The sequence below is a fragment of the Coenobita brevimanus genome, chromosome 94, assembly GCF_032717465.1.
Source record: "Coenobita brevimanus isolate Jiangsu-jjx chromosome 94, ASM3271746v2, whole genome shotgun sequence".
NCBI classification, from domain to species: Eukaryota; Metazoa; Arthropoda; class Malacostraca; order Decapoda; family Coenobitidae; genus Coenobita; species Coenobita brevimanus.
Window position 1 is genome coordinate 23,242,424 of NC_137047.1, and position 9,038 is coordinate 23,251,461.

A 9,038-nucleotide genomic window follows, 5' to 3' on the forward strand; every position below is an offset into this window, starting at 1 on the left:
TATTAAGGGAGATCATGTTTTTGCCCTTTGTTTAGCAGAGTTCCCCCTTACATGGATAAAATCATCTTATACCACTGTTCGAAAAATATTTCTTTCCGACCCACCACTACCATTACTACAGCTTCTCATATACTACTACAACAACTACTACTACTGCTAACACTAACACTAACACTAACACTAATAATAATAGTAATAATAATAATAATAATAATAAGAAGAAGAAGAAGAAGAACAATAATGATGATGATGATGATAACAGATAAGTTTAATAACGAAAACACAAACAGTAACAGTGAAAACATTATCAGTTTATCAACATCACTCACAACAGTCAACCATGCTGCCTCTCCAAAATACAATCCCAGCCACCAAACATAACCGTACTAACGCCACACAGACTCTAAATCAACCAAGTCATACCCACGACATTCTCAATCAGGGTATTAGTGAAAGAAAACAGGCAAAGAGGCAGCAGTAGAGCCGTTAGATTGGTGAAGTGTTGTTGGGTGGAGTTGCGTCACTTTGTGTGTGTGTGTGTGTGTGTGTGTAATTCACCGGGTCGGTCAGGATCACTTGATGGTCGTGATCCGTCAGCTTTTACCCTCCCGGAAGGGAGCTGAGAGCTCATATAGTCCGATCTAAGGGCAAGGCTGTGACCTTCACACAAGCACACACCCGTCCCCTTGCTCAAGAGGGACAGTAACCACCCACTTCGTCAGTGAAACTTTTTCGCAACCTGAGCGAGGCGCGAACTCTCGTCCACCAGTTGGCAAGCGAGAGCGTTACCACTGCACCAGCGAGCGGTGTGTGTGTGTGTGTGTGTGTGTGTGTGTGTTCTTAGGGAGGATAGTAGGTAGGGGGAAGGGAGGCTGGGAAGAATTGGAGAAAGCAGAAAGGAAGGGGGTAAAGGAGGGATGATGAATGACAGGGAAGAGGTAGAAGGTATATGAATGAGTGGAAAGAGATGCGAGGAAAGGGGGAAAGTGGTCTGGGAGGGAGAGTTTAAGGGTAAGGATAGAGAAGAGGAGAGAAAGAGAGGGGGAAGCTGGGAAGGGGAGGGGAAGGAGAAACTGAGATGGGAAGGTTATGAGGCAAGATTATGAAGAAATGCATCATGAAAGTGGAGGGAGGGGAAGGAGCTGAAGGAAGGGAAGAGGGGAAGGAGGAACAGGGTGTGGACAGGTAGGGAATGGGTGGGGGAAAAGGGAGGTGGGAGGGAGAAGGTAAGAAGGAACTGAGAGGTGAAGGTTATGAGGCAAGGTTATTAAGAAGTGCATGAGGAAAGTGGTGAGGTGGAAGGGGCATGGGGGAAAGGATAGGGAGGAGAAGGGGAGGGGATGAGAAAGGTAAGAAGGGACGGGGATTGGAGGGGGAAGGAGAGGAAAGGAAAGGTGGGAGGGATAAGGGTAAGGGAGACAGGACAGAGAGAGGATGGGGCCGGGAAGTGAATAGTAGTGAGGAAGGGGGATGGCGAATGAATTTGCGGAGGAAAGGTAGGGGAAGGAGAGATGTAGAGGCAAAAAGGAAACAAACAGAACTTCATCAACACCACCAGAACCTCACAAACACACCACCACACCCATCACGCGCCGATAGGAATGGGGCGTTGTCATAATGAAAACCGCCTAAGTTTTCCCACGCCCCATGTGAACTCGACCACATAAGACTGCCGTAAAAGGGGAGCAAGTGTCCTTTTTCCCTGGCCTGGGCGTGAACTCGGGACATGGCGACGCGAGTTTTTTTTATCCATGCAGCATATACGATGAAGACTTTTTTTTTTTTTTTTTTTTTTTTTTGACCAAGGAGACGATTTTCAGTTTAGGGGTAGGATTTTTATGCTAAAGGAGATTTGAATCTCCATTAACCCCTTCAGCACTATGGCGTCTGTTATACATATTTTATTCTTGCTGACCCCAAGATACTTTTATTTAGATTAGAAAAAGCGGCACCTTGTAGTGAAGAGATTTATCTATATTATAATCATCCGATTTCTGTATGTTTGTTTGTTTTGTACCATAACATGGCAAAAACGGCGAAACGTAGCGCAATTTTTGTTAAAGGATCGTTCAAATGCCCCAAGTTGAAGAGTAAAACAATTTCCAATCCAATCGGGCCACCGGTTCCCGAGTTATGACTCATTTCTGGCCTTTTGCTTCAGATTTAGTATTTGCTTTTAGTGGAGGGGATGGATTCGTCCTTGGTCTGGCAATGAAATTACCAACATGACAAGAAAGAAGAGTGACGTGTTTGTTGTATTATCACTCTCTCGCCTCTCCTTCCTCCCTCTTTGTACTCCGAAAATTGTATACTATAATCCAATAATTTAGTGTAAATGCAAACACTACTATCCCCCCCCCCCTCTCTCTCTACGGGTGTCCGAGCAGGATAGAAGTAAGGGAAAATTCCTCGCTCCGTCTCGCTCACGGCATGAGTAATTAAAATTTCTGTTACCTTTCGACTGAAAATAGAAACTGATTTGACATCGAGCGGAGGACGACGAAGGCGGCCTTTAAGCGAATGTATATAAACAAGGATTATTATAAGGTTCCTTCTTATAGGGGATGCGTCAGTGCGTCGTGTGAGGTGTGTGGGAGTATTTGGCATCACGTTCCCAGTGATTTTTCTGAATTCTTCTTTTCTAGCCTGCAACACATGTACGGTTTAGGGTGTGACTGTGAGGAGCCTGAATCGTGACCATAGTGACCGTGAAAAGCCCCCCATCCCACAAGGTGACCCGGGATGAGGTCAGGGAGGTCAGACGTAAAGGATGAGGGGGTTGTGGGCGGGGGAGGAGTGTGTGTGTGTGTGTGTGTGTGTGTGTGTGTGTGTGTGTGTGTGTGTGTGTGTGTGGTAGTACTTGTGTCTTGACCTCCTGACCTCGAGATTTCTTCCCTAAGCTGTTTATATATCGTCTGACATTTACGAGAGAGAACGTAGACTCGCACATTCAGGTATTCCAGGATTATTGAACTTTTGACTTTGTAATGATGAGGTGTTTGCTTACCGACTAGGCCACTGAATTATACCGCATGCATACACCTGTCTCCACACTGTTCTACACTCACTCACACTCATATGTACACCTACTCGTATCCCTAAACTTTCAAGATACACTCACGTCTTTAGTCACACTCATACTCAAATCCACATCCCACACCTACATCCACACTTGCCCTTACCCTTAAATCTACCTCTCACAGTTATATTTACACCCACATATAAACTCTCACTCACATTAGCTCACACCCACACACAAACTCACACTCACATTAACTCACATATAAACTCACACTCACATTAACTCACACCCACACATAAACTCACACCCAAGTATGAGCTCACACGTTATTTCACACCCACACATAAACTTACACTCACATTAACTCACACCCACACATAAACTCACCCACACCCACACTACTCACACAGTTATACTCACATCAACACCCACACACATCCACATCCACATCTTCACCTTGCAGATATACTCACACTTTTTTTTTTTAAATTCTTGTGAGTCAGATTGGTACCCTGGTCACGCTTGCCTCCACAATGAGCAATATCACAAAACATCTGAGAGAATCCGCGTTGTAAATCCTTCTCCATTGTCTCTATCACGCCACTCCACACCTTGTTCCCACACCTGCACTCCACGTCAGTTCTGTACACTTGCCCTCTACAGTTACCTTTTACACCTGTCCTCCATCATTGGCTCCCACATCTGCCCTACTCTTTCCACATTTTCCCCCGCACCTGTACCCTACACCTGCCCTTCACAAATACCCACATCTTCCTTCCATACCTTTTCACATCTACCTCCCACAAGTACCTTCAAATCTACACCTGCCCACCACAGTTACCTTCAAATATACACCTGCCCACCACAGTTACCTTCAAATATACACCTACCCACCATAGTTACCTTCACACCTGTCTTCCACCCTTATCTTTCACTCCTGCCTCCACATCTGTCGTTCCCACATGTCCACGCCTATCTCCTCACCTATCTTTCTCACCTGTCCTTTACATCAGCTTACCCAGCGTGGCATTGATGTGTACGTGCCTTGGGTTAAGCTACATTCATCCCTTCCACCACCAGGATCTGTTTAGTAATTAATGCAAGACGATTTTGCTCGACAGGGAAATCCCCCCCCCCCCGTCATCCAAAGATTATCCCTTTTATTGCCAGGATGTCCTTTATACTGTATTCCTGGTGTCTTGTTGCTTTACTAGTGTTGTCCTCAGCTCACAGAATTAGATATCTTAGTCGTAGTGTCTCCTTAACAGCCTCGAAAGGTCCACGAGGTCTGTTTTTGTATTCTTTCCTTTGTACTCCTTTGTAATCCTGACTTTGGTAGTATTTGTGTTTGTTTGCTTTCATGTGAACTCCTTTGTACTGTAATGTAGGAGGATCTGTTTTTGTTTGCTTTCTTTTTGTACACTTCTGTAATTCTGTTATTCAGGAGGGATTCGGGTAATGAAGGATATATTGTACTGGTTATAATGAAATATGTCCAACCCACCGCAGTGCGACCCTTACCTTCGTCTTTCTGGGAGCATCCTGGTAAGAGGGATTTTTATTCTTCTTATTATTATTAGTATTATTATTTCACTCTCATCTTAAATGTCAGGACCAACTTGCCTAGCCCCGGGCTCATACGTTCCTCATGGGGCAACTTAGGATTGGATGATGGATGGGTGGATGGATTATTATCATTATCATTATTATTATTATTATTATTATTATGTTTTTTTCATACATATCGTGACTTCTCAGCCTTCCCTCTCCTCCCGCTGCTGCTGGTTCCCTACATTCTTTAATCCAGAGACGCCCTTTTTAGGTTTATTTTTGGTGCCTCTAGACGATTTTATTTCGCAGAGGAGAGCCCTAGTAGCGTTGGAGTTACTGAAAGCAAAAACAAAACTCTCCAGCTCAAAAGGTTCCCCTAAACGAAGGAAAATCTGTGGAGAGAGAGAGAGAGAGAGAGAGAGAGAGAGAGAGAGAGAGAGAGAGAGAGAGAGAGAGAGAGAAGCTTTGTTATATTGAAGAACTTCAGGAGAAACAGACTGAGAGGTTGACAGACAGGAGACAGACTACGATTATATGAGAGACAGAGGCAGAAGAAGGCAGACAGAAACAAATGAATGAAAAGTGAGAAATATGAGACTGGCAGACATATAAGGATGGACAGAAAGAGGCACCACAGAGACTGATGCCGAAAGAGACAGAGATAGAAGATAGACAGATAAGGAGAGACAGTAGGAGGCAGCGCATAGACTGATGGAGAGAGAGAGAGAGAGAGGAGTTCGATAGCAACACACACACATCGACATGAAGAACGTAGGAACATACACACATAGATAAGAGCCAGATAGTAACAGACAAATATAAACAAGAGGTAGATAGTAAGAACAAACACATAAACAGGAGGACCAGACAGAGAAAAAAACAGACAGGCAAGGAGAAGATAAACAGTCACACTAAATATAATCTTGTTTTGGTTTGCCATGGTCAACTGGAAGGAAAGATTCAGAACAAGGCCATTCAGTCTCTAGGAAAATGGATAAAGGGCAAACTGACAGGAACACCTACATAAATATCCTTCCTTAGCCTGTAGGAGTTACGAGGCTGTTTGCAATACAAGTGCTGGGAGGTGGAATCGTTACATCCCCACGCTGTTAGAGGGAGGGAGGGTGAATTTCTGGTGTGTGTGTGTGTGTGTGTGTGTGTGTGTGTGTGTGTGTGTGTGTGTGTGTGTGTGTGTGTGTGTGTGTGTGTGTGTGTGTGTTTCCTTTCATGACACGCAGGAGAATACGTGGGTAGTATGTTTTCTTGCCTTTTCCATACATACATACATACATACATACATACTTCATCCCAGTCCATATTCCCACCTTGAAAGATGGGATTAGATAGGGTCCAGAATTTAAGAAAGAAAATTATTTGTAGTTAGGAGACACGCAGACATGAATTGATTATCATTCACAAATACGTTGAGAGAGAGAGAGAGAGAGAGAGAGAGAGAGAGAGTCAATATGGGTCAGACAGAGGTGATACATTCAGACGTCCCCAAAAGGCATTATGTTGGCAGGTGACCATCACACTCCACCACCCTCCCCTACCCTGATGTACCCTGCCCTGCCTTGCTTTTCCCTGCCTTGTCTGTCTGTCCTACCCTGCCCTGTCCTCCCTTGCCTTGCCTGCCCTGCTCTACTCTTGCATATCCTTCCCTGCTTTGCCCTGTCCTGCTCATCTGTCATTCCTTACCTTGCCCTACCCTGCCTTGTCTCTCTGTCTTACTCTTCCCTGCTGTGGCTTACCTCCAACCCTGCTCTGCCCTGTCCGTCTGCCATACCTTGCCCTGCAGCAACTCTTGTCTTGTTTCTTCCTTCTTTACCTTATTGTTACCCCGCCTTACCTGCCCTTCATCCCTGGCCAGGTTCCCTTGTCCCGACCCTGTCATACTCTACCATACCCTACCTCCAACCCTTTCATTTCCTGCTCATATATACCCTGACGTACAATTTCCGTCCCTATCATATTCAACCTCCAACCCTTACCTGTTCCCTACTTCTGTACCTATTAATATTCTACACCATCTTTACAGCTTGTCCTTCCATCATCCACTGCCTCTCTTACCCTACCTTACTCCCATCCTTGTCTGTACTCTTCCTCCCTACCCTACCCTACCCTGTCCTACCCTACCCTAAGCTTCCCTACTGCCAACCCTCGTCTGTACTTTTCTTCCCGCCCTACCCTTCCCTACCCTACCTCACCTTACCCTACTATACCCTACTCTAATCTTACTTTACTCCTAACGCTCATCTGTACTCTTCCTACTCTACCTTACCCCACCCTACCCTATCCTATCCTATCTTAGAACCTGCCCTTCTCACACGTGTTCCATTCTTCCGTACCCTGTCATGTGCCATCTTCTTCTCGCCCCTCCTACCTTTCCCTACTTTTCCCTACCCTGTCCCTAACCTTGACTTACCCTCCCTGTCCTTAAAACCAGTCTTGCCCTGTCCTCCCCCCACCATTCCCCTCCCCTCCATCACTCCATGCCACTCCTCGATCCCCTATCCCCCTATCCACCTTCCGGGCCGTATTTCATGTAGCATAGGAGGCTTAGTAGCACCTCTCCTTTAGCGATTTATTCTGCATACATTTTATTTCTCTTGTTCGTATAGCAGACATAATAAATCGCCAAGACAAGGGTGCTACGGAGCCGACAGTGCTTTCCAGAATATGGCTTTCAACCTGTCCTTCCCTGCTCTACCCTAACCTTGCTTTGCCCTTCCTATCCCTGAAGCTTGCCTTACCCTATTCTCCCCCTTACCTTCCCTCCTCCCCTAACCATACCCTACTCCCCCCACCCCACCCTTTCCCTATTCTCCCCCTTACCTTCCCTCCTCCCCTAACCATACCCTACTCCCCCCACCCCACCCTTTCCCTCCCCACATTCCACCTTCGATTTACACCTGTCTTCCTCAAACCTTGCCTTTCCCTTCTCTCTAGCATGTTCTAATAGCTTCGTAGCACATTATCCTTAGCGATTTATTTTATTTTGCAGCATAACGTCGTCTAGAGTGTTATTTAAATCATTCTGAAGTAGTTTGCATCCGTAACGTGAAAGAGGATGTTGGGGTGTATTGTGTGGGATAAATCGCTAAAGAAGAGGTGTTACGGAATCTAAAAAAACACTTAAAATACGACCCTGCATGACCTGACCTTTCTCCCCACGAGTCTTGGCCTAAGCCTGCCTCGTCAATTGATTAACTCGTTTGTCACCCTGAATGGTTGTTCTCTCTCTCTCTCTCTCTCTCTCTCTCTCTCTCTGTCACCCTGCGTGTGTTCTTTATAATGCTGTCTGTCTGCTTTTTCTCGTTTGTCTGCTCATTGACGTCTGACCTTATTTTATGATATTCTTACCGTCACTCTGCGTACATAATTATTTCCTTCATCATTTTGATTCACACTGATGCCCTTTTTAATCAATCTTTTGCTACCACCAGACGATAGGAAATGGAATTGCTTGGAGCGCTGAGAAAAGTAGCTTAAAAAGAGGCCATCGTACTGAAGAAGTAAGAAATATTACTGTCTCAAGGAAAATATGCTCTGTGACAGTAACTGTTTTGGCAGTTTCTGTTTTACAATTTCCAGTATTCTCAATCAAACATCAAGCTGTATGACACAGAAAGCCACCCTCCATTACAGAAACGCTTTACAGTTCGGTCAAAATATTCCAGGCCATTGTAAGGCGGGAAACTACTACTTAAGTAAACAAAATCCTATGAAAAAGTTACTGAAATTTGAATTCTCAGAAGTCGATAAGTCACTTCATAGTCCCATAAAACCACTGGGCCTAAGCTGAAGCAGAGCATGTGAAATTTCATACATTCTACAAGTGTTAAGACAAATTTTTATATATACGTGCGACTGGAAAGTAATTTCCTCTTGCTCCCTCTCTCCTAAAAGGCGGGAGACGACAATAGCGCATCGACTCACCCAAGTCTTCATGATGGCGGCGGTACTGTAGGGGATGCTGACGTAAAAATAATATCCTTGACGTACACAAAAACACTACAGTATTTCCTGTTTTCACTGCGTATTGGATGGGTCTACAGGGGAAGAAGATAATGCGGGTACAGAGTTTGGAATATGAATGGCGGGAACTGCGGAGTTGCCTGGGAGAAAATGGTCTGAGAGTGAAAGTAACCCTCAGAGCTGGTGACGTCACGGAAGGTGCCAGATTCACTTTTTAAAAACGACCATTTTATTACGCTTGCTGGGTCATTGGGTCAACATGGGGTAACTTGTTAATATTACTCATTCTTCGTGCAACAAAGTATCATTTAAAGCGTAAAAACACATCTTTACTGGTTTTTAACAATCAAAATTTGTTATTCTGATGACTATCCGGTAGGCCTTCAATGGTCAGGGGATGACTAATTTCACTCTTATGATGATTTTCGAAATTCAACCTTGCATAATCAAAAAAGTTATTAATTTGAATTTTTCTTACTACTGCTAA

At 44.7% G+C, this 9,038-nt stretch overlaps 1 protein-coding gene across 1 annotated transcript in view; it reads right to left on the reverse strand.

Annotated features, from left to right (window-relative positions):
- Window positions 1-8,648, reverse strand: part of LOC145412829 (uncharacterized) — a 17,699-nt gene extending 9,051 nt beyond the window's left edge. The window contains exon 1 of the mRNA XM_080282619.1: window positions 8,513-8,648. Within this exon, the coding sequence (XP_080138745.1) occupies window positions 8,513-8,524 (12 nt within the window). The 5' untranslated portion in view covers window positions 8,525-8,648. The remainder of the gene's footprint in view (window positions 1-8,512) is intronic.
- Between the last annotated feature and the right edge of the window lie 390 nt (window positions 8,649-9,038).